Raw genomic sequence first — 25,854 nt, 5'->3', positions numbered from 1 at the left:
AGTTCTATACACCACAGATTGATCATACTGAGTTTTTATTAAGCCACAACATGTTGTCGTGAGACAATTTGCAGGTGTGTGATGTAACCAAAATAACTATTCTCTGGGTATTGTACTAGAATGATAAAAGCCAATAGAAAAGGTGGGCTTACTCAAAAGGTTAATGACGGAGAAAGAGACAAACAGTAGCCTAACAAAGAAGGTGAGAGGAGGAACCCATTTCAAGGAGGGAAGACGTGGACTTGCCATGATTTTTGACCAAAATATTTTCTAAGTTACGAGCACTGCAATAAAGAAGCAAAGTTCCTCTGAGTAGCAACCCATGTCCTTCGGTCAATTAATTTATAGCTCACAGCTTATAATGGCGTGCACAGTGTGGGCCACTTATCTAAGAAGGTGCATTGGACATGCATTGCCACTTTATATACACTTATGTATATTCAAAGTTATCAACTTAGCACTTATGTCAACATCCCATTTAGACAAGTTCTCAATTAAAAGTAATCACAGTTGATGCACGCCTAGAAAAACGCTGACATTATAACCCTATTGTGTAGCTTCATAGTAGTTTGCCTAATGCCACAAAGAGCCTGCTCTATTTCAACTCAATATCCCAATCTCAGTGTAAAGATATATGAGCAGAGCAAGTTCCACCAGTGCATAGTAATACTATGCTAGTTCCTGCAAGTGCAAGATGTTACACCACTTTGGAGAGCAATGCACTTAATTAGGACCCCTTTGGGACCAAGGAACTCCAATCATCCTCTTTATCAATGCTGTAAAAGCATCCAATAGGGCCAAAGGGTGCATTTATTCTGAACACTGACGTAACTTGCCCTAATGTACACATCGTAAGGGTGATGTATACATCGCTAACGGAATACTTGTACCATACAGAGCCTTATGCCATTCTTGCTGGGACGGTATACACAACAGGGTCATTCCCCTCTCACTGCTCCTATTTGCTTTGACCTTTACCCTTTGAATAAATTACCATGGTTAGCCACGCTACAGATGGGTTTCCAGTATGGAAAGAACAGAGCAAAGTCTTGCTTCACATGACCACTGCCAACTCGTCCAGATCCAGAATATAACGCAGGAACAGTGGCCACCTAAGAGTAAATCATCCACTCCAGACACTCACTCCTACCGCTATGCTCATTCTCTACTTTACACCAACACACAATAGAGCACAGCTACACCCCTCAATCAATTTCAGCCTAGCTGTATACATACGAACAATACTCCATGAGCCCCTCAATACCCTGCTAGAACGCAGCTATAGTTGCACTTAAACGTCTTACACAGGCCTGATGCAGTCTCGGAAACACCTGACTGCACACATTCGTCTGATCTCTCACTATCGCCCCACCTAATGTTAGGATGCAGCTACCATCAGGCAATCACACTTGCTGCACATATTGAGTGCACTCCAGCACCTTATACTACCCTACCCTATCGACTGACCTGGCATGCAGTCCCCAAGGGCGTTGAACCCACATGCGCTTTGAGATCATACCAATGATATATAGGGCGCTTTATAAATGCTCACTAACTGGGTATGAAAAGGAAAACATGTATGTAAATCACTTTTGTTGCATTGTTTTCCGTTATGTGGCTTTTGAAATGTAATTAACTGGATTCTAAACAATTACAAGTAGAAAGTCAAAGCCATGTTTTTCCATAAAATGGAAGGGAGTGTGCATGGACTATAATTTAACATCTGGCACATAAACAACTCTTTATCTGCTGTGTATGAGTTCCACCACAGAAAAATCTGCAAAGCTAAACCTTGGATAGAAGTGCTACAGAGATGCAATTAACGAACTCAATTTCATTACCTACCTCTATTTTATCGGATTTTGCATCGCCCCAATAAAGTTTGCCTTCTTTAAGATCCAGCGCCAAACCATTAGGCCAGCCTAGGGAGGTGTTCACCAGGACCAGCCGGTTGGAGCCATCGAGGTAAGATGACTCAATCTTTGGACTTAAACCCCAGTCGTTCCAATACATGTAGCTGTAAAATAAAAACAAGACAGTTAGTCCTGCCACAAATCCAACCACCATCTTCTATCGACTGAAGGCTTCAACTGCTCGGAAAAGTGTGCTGGAATTGAAAACATACATAATAAATCTAAATTAACTTGGTCGACACAAATGGAATGAAGATTAACACACTTCACTGAAGGATGGCCAGTAGGCTTCCTAATTCAGCAGAAATCGTCACTCAATTCTATTATTTGGATTACTTGTATGCCTATCTCCCCCAGGGATAATTCCCAGACTAAAGACAGGGCTGTGACTTGTGGTTACACTTCCCCCTCGCTACCACATTATTTAGTGAACCCTAAAAGGAGGCCAACAATTGGATTTCAGATGTTTTACAAAAAAGGAATTAAACGTACAATGTCTTAATCAGAGTTTTAATATGCAATTAATTCAGGTGCACAGACAATGAAGAGTGTAATGGTCAAATACTCGTTTCCTCCCATCACATCCGGAGAATTGCAGCATCCAGGCTTGTTCAACATCTGCCAAGTACTCAGAGCTATCATCAGACTTCAACACAGACATCACCCCCCACCATCACCAGCTATTCGTGTCTATGTTGATGACAACTGCTGCAGTTTTATGTTGCTCCGGGTAATTATAATAGTTCATTTATAACGCGCATGTTATAATCTGTGTTTTGCACTGCGCCGTCTTGCTTCCAAGACAAACACATTGCCACTGAGGTATTCTTCCTCATGGTGCAGTCTCTGAATCGGTCATGATGTTTTTAGTGCGAGTGAGAGCCTCATAATTCTCACAAAATCGGTCAAGGACTCGCCATCTGGACAGGCAGCAATAACCTGAAGAATAACAGAAAAACCTTTCTTTTGCTCTTGCCAGAATATTCCTTCTGAATTCTGGTGGTTTTTCTCTGTTCGGAGTCTGTGACTTAGACAGTGTAAAGTCCAACAACAAAAATGATAGACGTTCACATGCAATACATTTACCACAACATCCAATTCTAGGTAACAATCTGTAGAGCGGAAAATACATTGGCAAACACACAGAAGAAAAACCTTAAGCATATAAAAGCAACTAACACTGCTACTAGCAAACCGCCTACCCAAAGTCACAGCTTAATCATAGATGAACTGCCTGATATTTACAACAACAAAAAGAATGAATTGCCAATTAATCAATTAATCAATTTGCCCGAAAAGCACAAATCTCAACACTAAGACTAAAAAATTAACAAATCCCAACCGTGGCTCATTTAAGAAGAAGCAAAGATTAGAGCATACATTAAGAAAAAGCATAAGGAGGATAGTTTAAGTAATTAGCTGTGTGGCAAGAAAAACCCACAATACCTTAACCACAAAGGTAAAAATCTTGGAACATCACCACTCGTCCCACAAAAAAAAAGCACCATATCCAAAAGAAACAAAGACCAACAATCTTTCTAAATAAGCAACACACCAAATCAGACGTAATCCCTAAGCCCATGCTTACACTATTACAATCACAAGCACACAGGATTGAACCTTATTACCCATCAAGGGAGCCCTCTCCACTTTGAAGAAAACGAAACAACTGCAAATAGGCCACATCGGACCACAGCAATACTAAAGGCGTATTATGCTGTAAACAGTGGTCGCAATCTTGGAATAGAGGTTTCCGCTGCAATTCTGACACCATATGCCAAAGTATTTACTTTATCCATTCATTAAATAAATACATTCCTAAATTAAGTACCAAGTCCCTCAAAAGTCCCTTGGAAGACCTTCAAAAGTGGCAACTTGCTCCACCATGCTACCCCCATCTCCGTCAAGCACTCCTCTAACATATGCCACCTCCTTGATGACCTCGACCTAGATATCCTCGCTCTCACCGAGACATGGTTCACTGCCAGCTCTGTCACAGGTTTTGACACTCTCTTCTCAAAAGGTTACAAGATCCACTCCAAACCTAGCCCTAACCTGCCCGGGGGCGGAGTGGCCCTGACCTTCCCTGAGTAGGTCCCTGTTATCATTATATCCACTCAGGCCTACTCCTCTTTCGATTGTCTTGTCTGCAGGCTTGACATCTCCCCTGGCCTCTCTCCATCTCTGGTCACCTTCTATAGTCTCCCACTTTCTCTCTGAATGGGCTGACCTCGCCTCTTCTCTCCTGAGCTCCTCCTCCAAGCTTCTCCTCCGCAGTGACTTCAATATTCACCTAGACTTGTCAAATGAGGCCTCTGGGCAATTCCGCAACCTCTGACTTCTTCATTCTTCCCTCCGGTCCAATGCACTCTGCCAGATACACCGTGGATACTATCATCTCCTCAGACTTCCCCATCTCCAACCCTCTCATTACTCCCCATCTCCAACCCTCTCATTACTCCCCTTCTCCTGGTCTGATCATGCTCTCCTCTCCTCTGGACCTGCTTGGGCCCCCGGCTAAGCCTCCACCCGCACTGCCCGCCTCCTTCTCCTTCATTCGACCGATGAAGCAAGTGTCAGTTGCCGCCACCTTCACTCCCCCCTCCTACTCGTCACGGACTCTCACTCTGACACAGCCCTCACTAAACTTCAGATCTCCATTTCTAAAACTGTGGACATCCTTGCCCCTGCTATGAGGATACGCATGAAACCTGCCTCCAAGTGCAACTCCTGGTGTAACTCTTAGCTGGGCGATCTGAAATGCAAGTGCAGAGTGGCTGAGCAGAATTGGCAGGCTTCAAGCATATCCTCGGACAAACTGGCCTGCCGCCTGCTCCAAAGGCAATACAGAGTCTCCATCCGTTCTAAGAAGAGAGCCTATATCCAAGCCCACATCTCTGCGGCCACTAACACAGCTGAACTTTTCAAAATCTACAAGGAACTCGCCAAACCTATTGCAGTCTCCATTTCTCCCTGCCCACCCTAGCCCTCTGTACTTCTCTGGCCTCTCACTTCATGTCCAAAACTCAGAAGATACTCTACTGTACACCCTTCTCCCTTGCCACCCCCCTCTTTCTCCTATAACACCTGACGAGGTTTCTAGGCAAGTCCGCTCTTTGAAAGTCTCATCCAAACAGGTGCTCCCCTGCTCCTACAGAACTATCAAGGACAACATTGTCTCCCTTGCTCCAGCCTTGGCCGATTTCTGCAATCACTCCTTTGTCACTGAATTTTCCCCTCACTCCTCAAGCACTCCTTTGTTCACCCTCTCATTAAAAAAAAAAAGTTTTCTGCCGACCCCTCCTGTCCTGCTAATTACTGCCCAATCTTCATTAACCCCTCTTCTTGGGCAAACTCTTGGAGAAGCTGGCCATCTACCAGCTTATCCACCACCCTGAATCTGTTGGTTGCCTCCACAACCACCAGTCTGGTTTCAGAGCTGTCAGAGGCACGGAAACTGCTCTCCTGAACACCTGTGAAGACTTGTTCACCAATATATATCGATTCCAGCTCTCCTTCCGTTATCCTTCTTGACCGTTCCTCTACCTTTTATGTGGTCAATCATGCCACCCTGATAAAATGACTGACACCCTTGGCATCACAGACCTGGCTCTGAATTAGTTGACCTCCTTCCTCTCTGACTGACTTTCCCAGGTTCAACTGGGCCCTTTTCTCTCCACCATCTCGCTATCCACCGGTGGTGTCCCTCAGGGCTCTATTCTCTCGCCCTGGCTTTTCAATATCTTCCTGGCCTCTCTAGACCATTTGATCTCCCCCTTCTCTCCAAACTTCCAGTGTTATGCAGATGACATGCAGCTCTCCTTCAAGCTACCATCCTCTGCCTCCTCCTCGCTCATTCCTGAATTCCTTTTTACTATTCAGGTATGGTGCACTAGCAATGATCTCTGCCTTAATGCCAGTAAGACAAAGATCCTTCTCATTGGAACCCCTGTTCCCTCTTTCCCTCCCACACTCTGGCCACCTTCCTTGGGCCCCCTGCCCTCACCCTCCTGTGAAGCAAAAAAAACATAGGGTCATCTTCGACTCCAGTCTCTCCCCTCTCCCCTCACATCCCAAGAAGTTCCACTTTCATCTGCACCTCCTCAGAGGCATCCTCCTTTTCCTCACCTTACCAAAGAAACTCCATGTCTCTAGAGCTCTGGTTCTTTCCAGGATGGACTACTGCAACAGCCTGTTCCTCAATCTGCCCAACTCCTCCCTACGCCCCCTTCAACTAATCCAGAATAGGACTGCAGAATGTATCCTTGGCCTCAAACCCAGAGAATGCATCTCTCCAGCCCTTAAGTCTCTCCACTGGCTCCCGGTTGCTACAAGGCTTACATTCAAGACTCTATGCATCAGCCACAAGGCTTTCTGGGCCTGGGACCCCGCTACATCCAACTCGCTCTCCCGACATACCTCCCTGCTAGAGCCCTTTGGTCGTCGAGCTCTGTCTGCAGATCAGACGTTTTTCCAAGCAGAGAGTGGGTGGTAGATCTCTCTCCTCCGCAGGTGTATCGCTCTGGAATGGTCTCACTCCTCCTCTCAGAGTTGAGCCGGATCTCCTTAAGTTCCGGAAGCTCCTCAAGGCCCTCCTTTTCTCTTCTTCCATCCCTCTCCCCCTGCTAAATTTCACTTCTGCCCTAGACTGGCTGCCTAGTTCCTTCAGAGTCATACAGGGTACCAGCCCCCCCATCCACTTTACCCTTGCACTTGGTCTCACCTGACCCACCCCGACAGACCTCCCCTTCTTGCACTTGGAGCCATTCCAGCCCTCTACCTTGCACTTAACTTGTGGTACCGCCCCCCCCTTCCCCTGCTTTCTCTGCTTCCCCTGTCCACCTGGCACTCTTCTTCACACGGGCCCTTCTGCCCTGTTCCTGCACCCCCCCCCACCGCCCCTCCTCCTGGACTTCTAGTTACTAAGCTTGCACGATCTGAATGTTTGTTTATTTATTTAGCATGGCGCGCAAAACCCAGAGGTAACAGGACGCAATAGAGAACAGGAAGGTAAGATTACATAAAAACTTAGTTACAGGATAAGGCACACATGGATAAGAAGCATAGCATTACATTGCGTGGAATGTACATATACACATATAGTTAATAAATTGCTTATATATTTACATATTTAATGCTGTGCATAGAAGCAGTCAGGTTGAACTTACATATTTACATATTTAATGCTGTACATAGAGGCAGTCAGGTTGAACAATGGCATGGGCATGTGAGAGGGCAAGGTTAGTCATGGTGATCATTGGACCGTAGACAGGCGAGGGTGTTTCGCCTGAAGCTGTAGTAGGATTGGTCTGTCCTGATGTTGAGTGGGAGGGCGTTCCAGTGTTGGGCTGCCAAGACAGGGAAGCTACTGCCGCCGGTTTTCTTTTGTCTGAATTTGGGTTCCTGCAGGCAGTAAGAGTTAATCAATCTGGTGGGGCGCTTGGAGATTTTTTTTGCTATTCTGACTGCGAGATAGGGGGGCGCTGCATTGTTTAAGCATTTGAAAGTGAGTGATGCCGTTTTGAGAGATATGCGGTCGTAGATTTTGACCCATTTGTGTTCTCTCCTTTTGTTGGGGATGTGTCCCTTGGAAGGTAGGTTAAGGGCTGTTCTGAGTGCGTTATTTTGTAGTGTCTGTAGTTTGTCGGTTATGTATTTGTTGGCTCCTAGGTACATGGCATTACAATAGTCAAGTCTGGAGAGTATTAGGGCATTGGCGATGATGATGCAGCTAGCTTGGGTGAGGAAAGCTCTGCTTGCCCTGATTAGCTTGCATGTGTAGGCGGTAGAGGATGCAAGTGAGTTAACTTGTTTTTTTTTAGTGACATGGCTGCATCTAGGTGAAAGCCTAACGTTTTCACAGTTTTGACCACTGTGATGGTGTTGCCATCAATGTTGAAAGCCTTATAGTTGGAGCCGAGTTTTTTAGATTGGTGTTGGATCCGAGGAGCAAGATTTCGGTTTTCTCATCATTCAGGCATAAGCCGTGTGTGGCCATCCATGCCTGAATGAGGATATATTTTGTTTACCAAGGCCATATCTGAATCGAAGTTGCCCGAAAGGAGTATGAGGATCTGGGTGTCATCTGCATAGATAGTATATGAGACACACAGTCTGTCCAACTTGTCAAATAGGGGCTTGCTAAAGATGTTGTAGAGGGTGGGGGAGACGCAGGAGCCCTGGGGTACCCCGCAGGTTATTTTGATGGGGTCTACAGAGGCTAGAGTGGCGAAGACCCTCATAGTTCGATTGTTAAAAAATGATTGGATCCAGGCTATGGCCTCTTTCGAGAAGAGGGCAGCCGAGGCCAGGTGTTCGCACAGGACTGGGTGATCCATCAGGTCGAACGCTGCCGACAGGTCTAGGAGGAGTAGCATGGCGGTGTTCCCGTTGTCGTTAATCTCGTTGATCTGGGTTTTAAGATCGATTAGTACCGTGCTGTGGTCTGAAACCCGATTGGCGAGCACTTAGTAGTTTGTGAGTTTCAAGATATTGCTGGATTTGCAGGTATGCTACTCTGTCTATTATCTTTAACAGGAACTGCACTGTTCTGATGGGCCTGTAATTGGTGGGAATAGCAGGGTCTAGGGTTTGCTTCTTGAGGAGAGGCAGGACCCAGGATTCTTTGAAGTTGCTTGGTATGGTGTTGGAAGAGAAGGATGCGTTGATCAGTTTGGTTATAAAGGGAGCTAGGTCCCTGGCAGCATCCTTGATTATCTGGGGAGGGCAGTTGTCGCCTTTGCAGTTGGATGGTTTAAGTGAGGCTGTAACTCTTTCAGTTTCTGGGATAGATATTTTGGTGAACCTGAAGAGATTCGGCCTGGTGGGTTGGTTATTTTAGCATGGTTACTTGCAGATGATTCATTAGTGGTGAAGGAGTCTTTTTTTAGTGCGATTTTAGTTTGGAGAGTTTTGATTTTATTAGTTAGGGCGTTTTGGACGCTGGTGCACCATACTTTGTCACAAGGCCTAGTAAGATCGCTACCTTTTGTCTCCCCTGTCCCTCTTGCCTTGTTGTGTCTCGAAAAACACTTGTGTATAGGCGCATTTTATATAACAAATAAACAAAAACATAGCAAGCATCTATAGATCAGGCGTCAAACCGACCAGCGAGTCTGAACACAATACAGCCTTTGAAGGCACAGTAATCAGGCAGCCTCTTATGCCATGTTTGCGCACCTCAGATGTAGGAGGCCGAGATCCCACTAATCAAGCCGTATGAGGTAGCACATCTGCCTGCGAGATATTAGAGGGAAGGGGTGAGGCTAGAAATCCAATGGACCACAAATCCTTATTAAGCTGTATCCAATCTTCGAAGAGAGTTAGCATAGAAGCAACCAATTGAGGACTCCCTCCAATGCCTTGGCATTAACCTCAACTAGCTGAGGGGAGAAGGTGTATCTGCACATACTGAATTTAAGAGCGTCATTTGGACAGCCCACTCGCTCGTTGCAAATGATCGTGTCATGGTAAAAAAAAAACGTATAAATCCTTAATTAAAATGACCTTGATTCATCAGTGTACTGAAGATATGCACTGCCACTCATCAAAAGGGCAGTCATCTAAATGGCGGATATAGAACCATAATAATTATATATTTAATTCACAATCCTGCATCGCTGAGTACATAAACAAAGGTTAAATTGAGTGCAGTCACATTTTCATCAATAAGATATCCACTGTAGTGTTTAACATGTACCAACAATGCATGCATATATTCAGTGAAAAACTTCACTTGAGAGTAAAGCTGATCAGATTTAACACAACAAAACTCTTGAAATTGCGGATGTGGGAAGTGATGACCATCTTAACTCAGCGTACCCCTGCAGATGTCCCCCATGATGTAATTTTGTATGTTATTGTGAATCCCTACAGATAACATTTATGTGTTCATGGGCTTTGTAACCAAGGGGGCTACAGGGGAGACGAAGAGTTAGGATGGTATTACTTCCCACATACGCAGCCAAGGATTTTTTGTTGCGGCAAATCCAATCACCTTAACTCTCTCTAAACTGAAGTGTTTATTACTGAATTTCAAGGGTTTTATTATACTATAGTTTCTTCAGAGTCCGTTAGGCATGGCCTTTCGGAACAAATATCGGTATAACATGTACAGTGGCCAGTGCCACCATCAAATTTTCCTCTGCCAAGTAGATTTAATAATTTATTTTCACTCCATATTCCTGCAATAATCAATTTTGATTAAGACTATTCCCCACTCACCCCCTCCCCTCCCAAGTCCACATAACTGCTTTTTCCCCCCACTCCAATCCTCTGCCATTACCTCGTATGACTTTTCGGTTCCTGTGATGCAGAATCGAGGGTCCCCCAGTATTCCCCCGATAAGCTGAACCTTTTCTACCTGCAACTGGCTCACTCCCAAACTTCAAATGGTGTCCACTTTACCCCTGCACAAATCTATTTTTATTCGAGTGCATGCTTTTTCTTCCTCCAAGTTGCTTTTTGAGCACTTTTCATGTTCGGCTTCCCCCAGTATTATCACAGGAGTTGCTTGCATTAAGCCCAAAAAAATAAATTGGCGGAATTTAATTTCTGAAAATCCTCTATGCTGCAAAGCACCATGGGAAATCTATACGTTTAATAACAAGGGGGGATGGAGGGAGACACCGAATATTTAAAAAACTACTGAACAGATTTACCCCAAACCAGCCAAGGAAATTAAGTTTACACTTTGTGCCCAAGAGGCTTCTTACTTGGTACAAATCACCCTCCAATGGTTTTCGTACTACGGCTGTTAAAAAATTGCACTCTCAATGGAAATATAAATGGGGGGGGTAATTAATCTTTTGTAATGCGCTTAATTCGGAAAACCAGTCTCTAAGTGGGGGCCAGGATTCGAACCGGTGTTGCTCTGCGCCTTTTGCTTCCAAGACAAACGCTTTCCCCCTGAGCTATATTCCCAACCAGAATAGGCAGAAAACAGCGTTTGTTTTCTTAACATTCATTTTGTAGGTAAAATTTCATCCAAATCCGTCCAGCGAGTGGATTTTGGGAAAAGTCGATATACACAGGAATCACCTTAACTATAATGAGTGTATATGTTATGGCAAATAGAAAAGCCCTTTTTAGCCACAGTATCAAAGCTAGTGCTTAAGAATGGTATCTGGCACGCCCATCTCTTTCTTTAAAATTATTTGAATTCTGTCACTGCCCTCAGCATCTTGCCCCTAAACACCCGCCCCACCAACCCCCTGGGCCCCTTGCAACCCCAGACACTGTTAGCTGTCTCTGGGCTGCATTTTCCTCTGGTTCTCTGTGTGATATAGTAAGACTTCTCTGCACTTCGTAATGTGATTTTGAATTGGTTGTTGGGGAATGACGGACCCCATCACCACAGTCTTAATTCCCCCACAACAAACTCAAAATCTTACCATCTCACACAAGTTTTAGAAAGGGTCCCAGAGGGTGGATACAAAATGCTGTGGGCAGGGAAAGAATTAATTTGAACGAGAACGCACACACGCACAAGTTATGGTGGGTTTAAAAAGGTTTGGAGAAAAATCCTTTCACTGACATGTGAAAGGAGGAAAGTCCATTTGAGCCCAGTCACACATTCTACAACACCACCTTCTAGCCATCGCTGGAAGTTCACCTCCAGTTCTGAGCAACAGCAAGGCATTGTGGGTATGCAAATTAGCTCAAATGCAAACCTTTTATACTGCACTGATGATCCCGAATGAGGGTGAAACCAGGCATGTGGTTCTCCTGGCAGCCTTGAAAATGTCTGTCTTGGGTCGATTAAGCTATGTATAAAATATAATTATAAGGAATCATTGTATGGATGGAAATTGTGGCCAGTGGCTCAAAGGGAGAATCTAGATTAGATAGCAGCTGTCCTAGGGGTTTGTGTTGGGCAACCCTTCTCTGGGATTCTCCATGGTTAATGGGTCGCGCCCCTCGGACTGTCCCCCACAGTTCAAGCGATGTGCACTTTGCAGCTCCAGTATCATCGACTATGCTTTTGTGACTAACAATGACCCAGTAGTTATCGACATGGGTATTCAATATCGTGAGGAGAGATCATTTTCCTCATTATCCTACTACTAGATCTGGTGTCCCCCAATTATGGTGTCCGTAACACTGGGTCTATAAGTGTCAGAGTTGGGACCAGGGTTAGCTGGAACTCTACATGTATTTAAGCTGCATAGGTCACTATACAAAGGGTTTTTCTGAACTTCTCCGCCTTCAATCAGGTGGTTGAGGTGGCAATGGGTTTGAAGATAATCAAACAATTTGAGGGAAAGATCGCTGAGATTTTGGCGAGTGTCCCAACAGCCAATAAGGGGCATAATCGGAGAGCAGCCGGGTCTTCTCTACCACATGGATATCCCTATAATAAGTCTATCCACAATAAAAAAAAAAAAAAAAAAAAAAAAAAGATCTCTTTGCAAAGAATTGCAGTCTTTACTAAAAGAAGTGGCCGACCCCGTGGCTCCAGCTCTCAGAAGGGATGAAGGAGGGTGCAAGGGCATCAGTGGGAAGTTTGAAGAAAAGTTGTGTATCATCAGCGTAGCAATGGAAGTTGGGGGAGAAGGAGGCAATGAGTCGATCCAGTAGAGAAAGGTATATGTTAAAGAGCCAGGGCGAAAAAATAAAGCCCTTGGGGACGCCACAGATAGAGGAAAAAGGAGAGGCGAAAAAGCCAAAAATGGTTTTGGAGGAACTGTCAGGTAGGAAGGAGGTAAGCCAGTCCAGTGCTTGCTCCGAGATGCTAAGGGTGTCATGGAGCCTTTTATGAGGATGGAATGATTCACTGTGTCAAATGCAGAAGAGACACCTAGAAGGATGAGGACAGCAGGGGAATTGGAGTTAAGAGATGCAAGCAGTTCTTCACGGGTGTTCAGAAGAGCAGTGTCCGTGCCTCTAGATGCCAGGAATCCAGACTGGTGGTCATGTAGACCGCCAACAAGTTCGGTATGGGAGTTGAGTTGGGGGAGTGCCAGCTTCTCAAGCAGTTTCTCCAGGAAGTGGGTGATGGAAACGGGGCGGTAGTTGGCTGGGCAGCAAGGGTCTGCAGAGGGTTTTCTAAGGAGGGCGCGCACAAGGGAGTGCTTAAGGGAAGATGGAAAAGAACCAGTAGCAAAGGAATGGTTTCAGAGATCAGTCAGAGTAGGGGTGAGAGAGGCGATATTTTCCTTAATGGTTCTGGAGGAGAAACCTGTTTGGACGAGACCTTCATGGAGTTGACAACTCTGGTGAATTCTTCAGCTGAGCTAGGAGTGAAGGAGGAGGATGAATGGTAGGAGGGGGCTGGGGGGGATTTGATGGGCGAGTGCATGAGAAGGCTGTTCAGTGTGTCCTGGGTTTTGGAAGTGAAGTGAGAGGCAAGTGCATGGAGTATGTATGAGCGAATGCATCGTGAGTGCGGTTTGCTGTGCCATTAAGCTGCTGGAGCATTGAGGATGGGTGCAGGACTTGTTGGCCCAAGCACCGCCCACTACAGCTGCCAACAGCAATACCATTGCTGGCGCGCGCATCCACGTGCACACCCGTGAGCGCACTGCGAGTGCGGTTTGCTGTGCCAATCAGCTGCTGGAGCATTGAGGACGTCTGCAGTGGCTGGAAGTGGAAGGTCCTTTATGGGCAAGCTGGACCTCGTATTTATCAACAGAAGAGCCTGATTCTGAATAGAACATCTCACTGCTGCAATTACCTGCTCTATTGTTGGAGAACTGCATAGTTTTAGACTTGTGGGCCCAAGCCCCGCCCACTACAGTCACCAATAGCAATAAAGGTGCTGGGGCACGCGCATCTGTGTGCGCACCCAAGAGTGCACAGCGAGGGCTGTTTGCAGGCTTGTGGTTTAAGGATCGATTTGTTAAACTGTTATTTTATCAGCAATGTATCTCTATGTTCTTTGGATGAAACACACCGTTTGGGTATTTAAGTGTGCTTAATTATTGAGCCTTAAGGTGATTATCCCTTGTACTGCTGTGAAAGGAGGAGAAAAAAAAAGCGGGGCACCTTGCCCAAAAAGGACATCTTGGCAGCTCTGTTACTTTTTACCGCCAGAAGGGACAGTATGTCCCGGGGCCTGGCCTTGCCTCTGCCCCCCTCTGCAGTGAAAATTACTTCACTTTCGACAGGGGAAGGGGGCTGCTGCCAGGCATTGATGCCCAGGCCCAAGATGCACACGACTGTGAGGCGTTAGCAAGTTCTCCTTTGTTATTGAAGTCTAAGGATTTTGTGTTCCTGCCCCAGGAAATAACCAAACCCTTGGACAGGAGGCCTTCAACCGGTACTGGCTGCAATAAATCCATCTAATATCTCCTTTCTGAATACACCTCCCATTTTGCATCAGGGGAAGGGACACTACTAGCCATGACTGAACACCATACTTGGCGGGGGGGGGGGGGGGATTTGGGGGGTATGGGAGGAGATTGGAATCCAGCCTGCCTCGGTGCAGACGCCTTTTTCTAGGGGCGCTGATGGGAGGGTTAGCCTCCTCTTGTCCTCTGTTATACAGGAGATCATTTGCTGCGAGTTAAAAGAGCATACTCTCTATTTTCGAAAGATATCAGACCAATTGGCCCTTTTTGATTGGTACCTTGACCCCTGAGAGGGGTGTGGATCTGTACCATGTCATCTGCTCTGGACTATGCCAGTGGGAGTCCCGACACGGCATCAGTGATTGCTACTTATTTGGTAGCCATAGCCAAGAGCGGCATCTCTAACGAAGATAGTATGCCCCCCCCCCCCCCAGTCCTTAATCTGGGAGGAATGGGCGGCCCGACCGCCTCACTTAGTGAGGAGGATCAGGTCTCCCCCTCTCTGAATAGGAGAAAGGATCCTAAGGGCAAAAATAAACGAATCCCTCCCGCCCCGCAAAAGCATCTAGAAAATCCACCAAGAAGTTTTTACATTAATTGGGCAGGGTTGATATAAGTGATTCCCTGCCGGCTGATGTAACACTTATGAGTGGGGGGAGCGGGTTGTGCAGATGGCGCAATCCTTGGAGAGCGAGTTCGATGGCCTAGAATCCATACTTGTGGTTGACTTAGGTGACATGGTGGAAGATGGCGAGGGGACATGTGCTGCCTCCCAACCAGGAGTTGAGGGAGCTCTAGTGGCCGCAATGAGACAAAGGGGTGTTGATGGATGATAAACTCCTAAGGGCCAGGAGTGTCCCTAAGGAATTGGAGGCGGGCATTTTTTAATGACCTCTTTAAAAAGCCTGGAGTACATCTGCAATGGTTAAAGTTATGCAATTTAAGGAGTTTTCTCCCTGGACGAACTAGGACTCAATTCCACTAGTCTCATAGAAAGCATAAGACTTTGGGAAATGGTGGCCCCTTGGTGGATAAGTCCATCAATAAGTTCGGGCTGGGAGTGGTAGTTGAGGCCCAAACACGCAAAGTTCCTGGGAAAAGCATTGGAGCCTTGACCCCTAATGTTTTGGAGAAGGCTGTTGAGGTAGTGCCGACAGCACTGGTTAACAATATGGAAGAAGGGCTTCCGGTGCCTCAGGATTCTATTGACAGACATGTTAATGACTGGATAGAGGTGAGGGTCAGGGGGGCTAGGGACGATATAGACATGGATCCTAGCGGGGTGGGGGAGGGGGGCAGCTCCATCAAAAGACACCAAGTAGATTTGGACCCCTGAGTTTTGCCTCTGGCACTGAAGACACTCACCACCCCGCAGGAGCTTTTTTCAAGGGCCCTGGTTAAGAAGGTGCGTGACCTCCTGGCCGAGCGATTTCAACTTCCCTTGGAGAGGTCTAAAAATCCAACGCCCTCCAGTCACAAACCTCTAGGGTTTCCTCCTCTCCTATAAGGGGACCTTTGGTGGGCTACGTAGATGTAAAATCCAGGATGAGGAGGATACCTGATGTATTGTGGAGCGATCCAGCTTTTCCTGATGACCCCAGTCTGCTACTGTATAATGTTTGATTATGGGAGATGTAGGGGAGTGTTAGGGAGAATTCTCAAAAAATGTGCTAATTCCCTTTACCATAGAGACCCCTAGCAACTTTGGGGATTTTAAGGACTTGATTTTTTTACCTGGAGAGAGTGCGACTCTTTTTTCACACTCTCTGATGTATTTTGATGCGTTTTACTCATGTGTTTTACTCATGTGTTTTATTTGGTTATGGAGTCTAACCAACTCTGTAGGCACCATCTTTTCATTTGTGTCACACAGCACCCTCCGTGCAGTGGCACAGGGAAGCCTTTCCAGGCTTTCCCAAGGTTTAAATACCTTCTCTGGGATAAACTACTGTTTCCCAGAGAAAGTAAAGTGAAATTGACTTTGCTAGTCTTTTTATATTCCTAGGCCCAGCACAACCTATTTTACAATAGAGATCTGGAGGGGTTACTTAGTATCCCCTTTGTCTAGATACTCACGTAGCAGTCAAATGCTACCCTTTCCTCTTAGAATGGCTGCTGGCAGTGGTTTTACAGTGAACTACCATGATTTTTCCCGACCGCAAACTATTCGTAGCTCTGGTAGCGTTAAATAGCGGGAGCCATGTTTTTCAAGCTGGCGTCTGAGCCCCCTTTGTTTAAACAGGTCCTGATCTTTTTTCACCATTTCTTTTTGGAAAGGTCCTTCTAGAGTTTGTCTCTGCGTGTCAAACCAGGTTTGGTCCCTTTGTTCATTCACCTTTGGCAGGCTTCAGGAGTGAAGACTGCCTCTGGCGCCAGAGTGTCTGGGGTGGGCAGGAAACGAGGGAGGTGCCCGAAACTCCCTGTGCTTAGTCTCCTAGGAGACCCAAATGTACTCTGGCGTGATTGGCTGGCTGAAAGTCCGGCAAGGACAGCCACCCTGCTGGGTGAGTGACAGCTAGTCTGGAATGAATGGGGGAGAACTGAATAAAGGGCAAGTCTTTTGGCTTGGAAGGCAGAGTCGACCAGTGGAACGAAACAGAAGACTAGCTTGAAGAGGACGGCTGCTGCAATTCCTGCACCCAACATACGATTTGTCTTGCTACAAACTACTCCTAAGAACTTGTGCAGAGACTTTTCCGTTTAACTACCAGAACTGTTTTATCCTTTAGCCTATTGACTTTGGCCTAGCCTATTGAATTGAATTGACTCTTCTGGTGAACTCAAAATATTTGCACTGTCTAAGAATAATTGTCACCTTTCTTGTTCTAATAACCTTCACCTTTTACTCCTGCTTGAAAAGTATTTTGAATGTTACAGTAAGATATTCATGTCTCCTGCACCCTTATTACTAAAAGTTACCTGTGATTGAAGGTTGTGGGCCATTGCAATAGGGTTTTATCTCATTCAGAAACTTAGAGGGTACAGTATTGAAGTACATTTGTGTGTTAAACCTTGAGTGTAAGAGTCTATTTGAATACCTGTGATTGTAAACCTCTGTGTAACACCATTACAGCTCACCTTCCCTCTTGAGATAAGCCTGGCTGCTCAGCAACGCTACCAAAACTGTGTAGTACAGATTTATGCCAAAAGTTGGTTTTGCTTACACCTGTAGTCCTAGTTGCTTGTAGTGTTCCCAAAGGGTACTGCATTCAAACTTGTTCAAACTTTGCCTAACAGGGAGGCATGGCATCTCAAGTATGAAACTGACACAAAAGGTACCATTTGAAAAACCTTTATTAAAGTTTCTGGGTTGGGTCTCTACCATCAAATAATAAATAAAAACGGTCCTAGTTGAGTCCAACAAATCAAAATGGCCTATACTAACAAAGCCTAATGCCTGCCCTATCGCTTGTACAAAAATGTGTAAAGGAGAATGTGGATGCAAAGGAAAACAGTGTTCAAATATAAAGAATAAAAGTGGCCGAGTCAGCTCTTCACCCCACAGTAGACAAAGTAGGCGGTCCTCATCGGCAGGATGACACTCTGGCTCGGGTTCTTAACACAAAGGCAGTTCAAAACGTGGATTCAGGACTGCCTGGCCTTCCACATTAATGTACCTTTCCCGCTTTCAAAAAACAGTTCAACGGAAAGTTCACGCCGGTCCCCCTCTGTCGGGCTCAGAGCTTTCAAACAAAATGTTCAAATACACTTGCAGGGGGCCAAAGCTTAATTCACATTCTTTAAGGGTTCCCTTCCCCTAACTTATTGCACGTCCGGTCTCCCTCAGTCAGGCTCGGACCATTTCCTGATGTCAAAGACTTTCGAATGAGCTTGGCTTTCTTTACAGACCTCTGCAGGACCACTTCAACTTAACACAGTTCAACACTCTTGTATTGTTTTTCCCAGTGCTTCTTGGTCTGGGTAGTTTTATGCCATAAGCACCAAAGTTAAATGTTCACCTTTTTACTCTCCCTTTCTCTCAGGGTTAACTCTGTATCACTTTGCTCTTACAGTTCATTCACTTTATCACCACAAACATTTCACCTTTCATGGAGACTTCAGTGGGCTACTTCCTTTCGCCGGACCACTCTGTTACTCAGCATTGCTGATGCCACAGCTATCCTTACTTCAAAGTTCATACACAGTTCTGACTTTCTTCGCGTCTCATCCACACATGCAGCCTTCAACTGTGCGATATAATGTTGCACTTCAATCTTCCCTTAACACAAACCAGTCTTTTATGTTGCTTGCCAACTCAGCAGCTGTGTGTGTTTGTTTCTTGTCTTTACAGTTTTTCAATTCACAAGTCATGTTTATTACCAAAGGCTTGGCCTCGCCTCCCGAACTCTGCCATTCACCCGGGAGGTTCGCTGGCATCCTTGAAACACAATGTAGCCATCTTGCCTGGGGTACAGCCTTCTCCACGAGCCTTTTGCTGCCTTCTGGAGGCAACAACCTCCTGCAGCGAACTCCTGGGGTCCTCCACCTATTGCTTTTTTGTCTTAGTCCGTCGCTCTGCTCCAGTAGATTCCCCTTCGCCCCGGGAAGTTCTGCTCTTACTAGCGTTCCACCTGGCTCAGAGTGTTTCTCTATGTTCCGCCTTTTATCCGTGTGAGGAGAGCTAATTGGTATCACATGTATGCACTTCAAGTCAAGTGCCTGACTTTGCCTGACCCTATTAGTGGGACTGTCCAATGCAGTATGTAAGAGTTAGCCTCTTTAAACTCAATCGCCCTCTTCCTCGGTCCAGTGTTGTTGTGGAAAGGGGGCGGGGGGCAGTTGGAAAATCAGGGAATCCTACAAAATAGGATGGGTTAGGTGTACGGGAAAAGGGGGGGGGGGAATACCACGTCTCATCGGTGGACTCACCCCACTCGCCCTCTGTTTGGCTAAATGCTTTACACACAGAGAGCCTCCAGCCTTGGCCGACCTCTTCAAACTCTCTTTTCGCCACTAGTTTTTCCATCTCCTCTCAAGCACTCTTGTGCACACTCTGCTCAAAAAACCCTCCGCCAACCCGTACATTCCGGCAAACTATCACCCTATCTCCATCACACCTTTCCTGGGAAAACTCCTGCAGCAACTGGCTATCACTCAACTTACCCTCCATACTGAATTTGTTGGTCGTCTCCATGACCATCAGTCTGGCTTTAGAGCATCCAGAGGCACGGAAACTGCTCTTCTGAACACCTGTGAAGTCCTGCTCTCAAGTCTCGACTCCAACTCTCCCTCTGTCCTCATTCTTCTTGACCTCTGTTTGCTTTGGATAAGGTAAACCACAACATCCGGATCACCCCTACCCTGGGCATCACAGATCAGGTCCTGGCGTGGCTCCCCTCCTTTCTCTCTGACTGCCCCTCCCAGGTAGAACTCGGGCCCTTTCTCTACTCTACCACTCTCTCTACTTGTGGTGCCCCCATGAATCTAAACTTTCCCCCCGTTTCTTCAATATCTACATGGCCCCATTGGCCCACAGGATCTCTACCTTTACCTCCAACTTTCAGTGTTATGTGGATTACACACAGCTCTCTTTCAGGCTACCCTCGGCCACAATTCAGGCTTGGCGTGCTGCTAACGATCTATGCCTGAATGCCAGTAAGATAGATCGTCCTCACTGGGATCCCTGCTCTCGCTTTCCATCTTTCTCACCGTCCTTCCTCCCTTGGCACTACGCCCTTACCTACCAATGAGGCAAAAAATCTTGCAGTCATCTTCGACTCCACTTTCTCCTCTTTTCACATCTCAGACATCTCCAAAACGCCCAACTACCAACTGCACCTCCTAAGAGGTATTCTACCTTTTCTCAGTTTCTCCCAGAGGCTCGAGAGCCCTGGTTCTCTCTAGGCTGGACTATTGCAACAGCCTCCTTCTCCATCTTCCTACTTCTACTCTCCATCCTCTACAACCCATCCAGAACAGAACCGCAAGACTTATCTTTGGCCTCAAGCCCTGGGACCACAAGTCTCCAGCGCTGAAATCCCTCCACTGGCTCACGGTGGCTGCAAGGATCAAGTTCAAGACTCTGCATAATCCACAAGGCTTTCTGGTGCCGGGCCCGCATTATCCACAATGCTCTCTTCCTAAATACTCTCCCTCTAGAGTCCTCAGCCCGTCATCCTCCGACTCCCTATGGGTGAGCGGCTTTCACAAACAGATTTGAAGGTAGATCTTTATCATCTGCAGGTGCTTCCCCCTGGAACAGCCTACCTGCCGCTCTGTCTTGAGCCAGAGCCCCTTAAGTTCCGGAAACTCAAGACCTTCCTTTTCTCTTCCTCCTCTCTCCCTGTCCCCTGCTAACCTCCTTTATTTTCTCCAACTCTCCTCTTCCTCCTCCCTAACGCTGTTCATTTTTTGCCGACTGGTTGCCTGGTTTCACCTCCAAAGCCTACAGGTGCCAGGCTCCCCCGCCAGTCTTCTGCACTTGTCTCCGGGCCACTGCACTTTGTTCAACATTGCTGCACTTTCAGCTTTCACTCCTTGAGCTGGGAAACCTCTCTGCACTTAACCCAGGGCCTGACTGGACTCGTTGTCCCCCCCCCCCAGCACCGCTCCCTCCTCCCAGTCTCTGCACCTCCATCTGTAGGTATGCATGATGTAAATGTAATAGGACCAGTTCATATGCCCCTGCTCACCGTTTTACGTCCACACCCTCCCGAGCTTGGTCTCAACTCTAAGCACTTGCACTAGAATGAATGTCATCAGGCCTAGAACGCTAGTTTTTAGGTTTAGATCATTTGGAATATTCAAGGCCTAAGAATGATTACTGTATTCCCTTGTTACCTTCCCGCTTTGAAGCACTTCACCTGTGTATAAGCGCTAGATAAATATACAAATAACCAAGGAGTTGGTGCCAGAGGACTGTAGAGTCTAGAGGGAGAGTATTTAGTAAGGGAAAGTTACAGATAGTGTGGTCCCAGGCCCCAGACAGCCTTGTGGATGAATGCAGAGGGATTTGAATTTAATCTGTGCCGCAAATGGGAACCAGTGAAGAGCTTAGGGCAGGAGAGATGCGGTCCCTGGGCTTGAGGCCAAGGATAAGTCTTGCTACCCTACTCTGGATTAGCTGGAGCGGTTGTAAAGTGGAAGAAGGTAGATTCAGGAGAAGGCTATTGCAGTAGTCAAGCCTAGAGAGAACCAGGGGTCGGATAACATTGAGTTTCTGGGGAAAAGTGAGAAAAGGGAGAATTCCTTTGAGTACGAAGAATTGAAATTGGGACTTCTTGGCAATGTCCTGAATGTGAGGGAGGAGGGAGAGTGCGGGGTCGAAGATGACTCCAAGGTTTCGGGCTTCAGAAGAAGGAACGGGGAAGCGCCCATAGAGGATGGCCAGAGTGAGGGGGGGAAAGAGGGAAAAGAGATCAGGGATCCCAATGGGATTGAGGCAGAGATTAGTGGAAGTAGACCAGAACTGGATGGCAGATAAGCAGTGAGGGATGATGGAAGATGCAGGAGGGTCAGCAGGGAGTTTGGAAATGAATTGTGTGTCACCTGCATAGCCCTGGATGTTGACGGAGAAGGAGGAAATGAGGAGTGCTAGGTGAGCAAGGTAAGTGTTGAAGAGCCAGGGGGAGAGGTTTGAGCCCTGGGGGACAGGTGGTGAAGGAAGTAGGTGAGGAGAAGGTGCCCAAAATGACTTGGGACAAACTGTCAGTTAGGAAGGAGGCAAGACAGTCCAGTGCCTGCTCAGAGATACCAAGGGTGTCGTGGAGTCGCTTTATGAGGATGGAATGGTTGACCATATTGAAGGCAGAGGAGAGAACGAGTAGGATGAGGACAGCTGGAGAGTTAGAGTCCAGAGATGCAAGCAGTTCTTCACGGGTGTTCAGAAGCAGTTTCTGTGGCTCTGGATGCTTGGAACCCAGATTGATGGTTGAGGAGACCCTCAACCAGTTCAGTGTGTGAGGTAAGTTGTGGAAAGACCAGCTTCTCCAGCAGTTTCCCAAGGAAGTGGGTGATAGAAATAAGGCGGTAGTTGGGTGAACAGGTAGGGTCTGCTAAAGGTTTTTTCAGGAGGGGGCACACAAGGGAGTGTTTGAGGGAGGATGGGAAAGATCCAGTGGTAAAAGATTGGTTCCTGATATATCACTGAGTGCAGGGGCAAGAGAGTCAATGTTGTCCTTGATGGTTCTGCAGGAGCAAGGGGTAACCTATTTGCAAGAGACCTTCATGGAGTGGACAACTCTGGTGACTTCACCAGGTGTGATAGTGGAGAAGGAGGAGAGAGGAGGGAGGGTGAGAAGCCATAGGAGGCGAGGCAGAGAGTGAGTGGTTGGGCGGGAGTGTAGCAAAGGTGCTCAAGATGACCAGAGTTTTAGTGGTGAAGTGTGTGGCCAGTGCGTTACAGAAGTTCTGGGACAGAACGCGGGGGGTGGGGGGTAGAAACTGCAGAAGGGTTGGCTATTTCCCAGCTGATTTTAAAGAGTTCATCCGTGTTGCTGGATGCACTCAATACCCGTGCCTGGCTGTGGGCCCTTTTCCTGGCACGGATGGAGAGTCTGTACTGCCTTTGGAGCTGGCAGCAGGCCAGTTTGTCAGAGGGTGATACGGAGGTTTGCCACTTCCGTTCCACAGCTCTGCACTTGCGTTTCAGAGCTGCAAGTTCAGACTCGTACCAGGTGTTACTTTTGGAGGTGGGTTTCAGGCGGATCCTCATGACAGGGGAAAAAATGTTAAGGGTGTTGGTAATGGCCACATGGAGGTTGCTGAGCGTCGGTGGGTGGGGGATGAAGATGAATGCAAATGCAGCAGCTGATATTCGTTTTATCGGACTGATGTTTGTGAACGAAGTTGGCAGGGCTTTTTGAGGGAAGGCCAAAGGGTATAGGGGGACCCAGGTCCGAGGAGAGAATGGACTGACCAAGAGATTGGAGTGACCAGGGAGGAGGGGGATGGGGGGGGGGGGAGTGGTCAGAATGGATGAAGGCGTCCAGAGTGTGTCCAGCCGAGTGGGTTGGGCTGGAAGGGAGAATGGAGAGGGATAGTGATGTGCAGAGGTCAAGGAAGAGAGTGGATGCTGTTACATGCGTGTCCAGTTGGAAATCGCCCATGAGGAGGAGATTAGAGGTGGTTGAGATTAGGGAGAACAGAAATCAGCCCATTCAGAGAGGAACAGGGTGGTAGTGTCAGGAGGCCTGTAGATTTACACCAGTCAGAGGGGGAGGGGCAGGAAGAGTGGTAGGTGGAGAGGCAGGTGAAGAAAGGAAGTTAATGAGGGATGGAGGAGGAGTTGGGTTGAGGAACCTGAACCAAGATAGCGCCTCTGTGGTAGACATTAATAATGCAGCGTGATGAAGAGAAGCCAGCCAAGAGGAATTCCCAGTTGGTGCCACCATTAATGGGAGAAGAAGTGAAAGGGAGGAGAGTGGAGATGAGGAGTCCATAGATCTGGAGAAAGGACAGAAGAGGATATCAGTAAAGACCTGTCTGGAAATTACACTCACGTAGGTGTCTGCGATCGGTAGGCTAGGGTTGGAGGACCTGGTGTCTTTTTTGTGCTTTTTCTTTCCAGACTTCGTGAGAGAGGGAGAATAGGTGATAGTGTAGCAGTTAGAGAAGATGATTAGAGCTATAGGGGCAGCAGATGTTAGTTGAGGAATGAAAGAAGGGTGGGTGCACAGCACAGTTCTAGCTAAACTCACCAGGTGGCCTAGTAGTCACGAAACACACACATGTAATCCAAAAAGGAAATTAAAATTACAAACAAATGGCACAAATGCAATTCAAAGAGAACGCAGAGATGTAAAAGTGCACACACCTAAATTCGAATTTCAGAAGCAGTGGCACAAATGCAATGCAAAGGCGGCACACAGATGTAAAAGGGAACACAGCTAAATTCGAATTTCAAACAGTGTGGCACAAATGCAGTGGGAGAAGAAGTAGGTAAGGCAAAGAAGAAATATGCACAGTAGTAGTTCAGGGAGTTAGTGGAGTAGGCAACGGGAGAGTTCAGCCATCACTCACTGGTAGATCTGCAGGGAACGTAGAGATCCAGGGGCCCAAGTTCCTGCAGTTTCCAAGAATGCTTGCTGGCTTGAACAATGACAATTAGAAGAGTTAACAATGATCAACACTAAAGGCTAAACTGGGTAGGTCTGGACAGAAATGGGTGACCATAGATCCAGCTCCATCATCTCCTAGTGATTGTGTTTTAAGGGTCTCATGCTGTTTTAAGATTAATTTCTCAATGCCTTTCCAATTTCAAGAACATATGTTCTTAAACAATGGCAAGTTTGATGTTGCTTTTGTCAATGGACAGTTCTTGTACTTTCAAAAGTCTTATCAAAAGCATTGCACGTATGAATTTCAGAATATTAGTTACATTTTTGGAGGCTGTGGAAGGACTACCAGTAAATTAATTTGGGTGTCGATCAGTCGAATGTCTGCCTTGCTGTCCTGCTGAGAGTTATGATACTCAAGATTATAGCACACACATCTTGGAGAACACCGTCAACTTGATTTGGGGAAACGCAGCTTAGAACATTATTTAAGGGCTTGAACTATGGTTCTGTGAGTATTTGTTATGCGGTAGGTCCCACTCCCTTTAGAGTGGGAAATTGTGAGTATATTCTAGATGCATCTGTCTGCAGTGGCTATGTGCCTTGTCAAACCACACTCTCTAGTCAGAGACCCATTCTCTTCCCATTGTGTTTTAAATTGTCAACATTGAATTGCAACAATGAATTTTTAAGGGCACCGTTTTCTTAATCTGTAGTTCCCTGTACTGTTACTTTCTTGCGCATCGTGAGGCAATATAACTCCATAAAATGTTTACTATTGAGTGCATGCGTCCCCGATCTACTTGAAACATTAGTTACCTGAAGTGTGGACAGTACTTTCAAAATAATCCATGTTGAAAATACAGAACACGAACAGGATGGGGAGCCAGGCCATCTACTGCCTCCACAGCGCACTCTTTCTTCCCACTTACCCTACTGATCCATTGACGCAGTCAACAGTCCTAGAGTTTCTATGGTTCCATTCGGCTGCATTTGGTTCCGTCCCCAAGTCGGCAAATCAAATCTAATGCATGTACTGTCTTTCTTTTTTAATAAAAGTATATATGAATAGCTAAACCAAGTTAGGCTTACGTAATACAATAGAAAAGATAATTCATTGAAAACTCACAATAATTCATGTTATTGATTATAAACATACGAAGAATGAAAAGAAAATCACATAAACATTACTTTTTCAGACGTTAATAAATCTACATATTAGAACTGCTTTAAAAGAATGAATTTAAATAATGAAAACCAGTTATTTTTACACTCACATTCGTTCAAAAAAGCCTATCTATAAGGAAAATTTAATGTACAAGCCTTATAATGCCCCTCGCATTCGTTGTTCTTTAATTACTATCAAACCAGATACACTGAATATATTTTCGAAGATATCGTCAGAGGTTTCATAACCACTTGTAATCCTGCCTCAAAATTCCTTATTTGAGACAGTCTTAACATCATGTACAAATCTGCTAAATAGACTGATCCTTACCGAATTAAGTGCCGTACAGTCAATTATCATTTGCTACCTATTCTGAACGCTCACTTTCTCCTGAGAACACTGGATGTCCCACCTGACTGGATGTTAACTTCTACTGTTTGCATGACATTCATTCTATAGCGGAGGAATTGCATCAGCCAATTAGGATT

General features: G+C 46.3%; 1 protein-coding gene across 3 annotated transcripts in view; it reads right to left on the bottom strand.

The window, feature by feature from the left end:
* The window catches only part of LRP5 (LDL receptor related protein 5), a 680,976-nt gene that overhangs the window by 282,933 nt on the left and 372,189 nt on the right, over positions 1-25,854 (bottom strand). For all 3 annotated transcript variants that reach the window (XM_069624105.1, XM_069624104.1, XM_069624103.1), the window contains exon 7: positions 1,846-2,017. In XM_069624105.1, the coding sequence (XP_069480206.1) occupies positions 1,846-2,017 (172 nt within the window). The remainder of the gene's footprint in view (positions 1-1,845; positions 2,018-25,854) is intronic.

Source organism: Ambystoma mexicanum, chromosome 11, assembly GCF_040938575.1.
Source record: "Ambystoma mexicanum isolate Mex_15411 chromosome 11, UKY_AmexF1_1, whole genome shotgun sequence".
Classification (NCBI taxonomy): Eukaryota; Metazoa; Chordata; class Amphibia; order Caudata; family Ambystomatidae; genus Ambystoma; species Ambystoma mexicanum.
The sequence above is the reverse complement of the archived record's forward strand: the minus strand, read 5'-3'. Positions and strand labels throughout refer to the sequence as shown.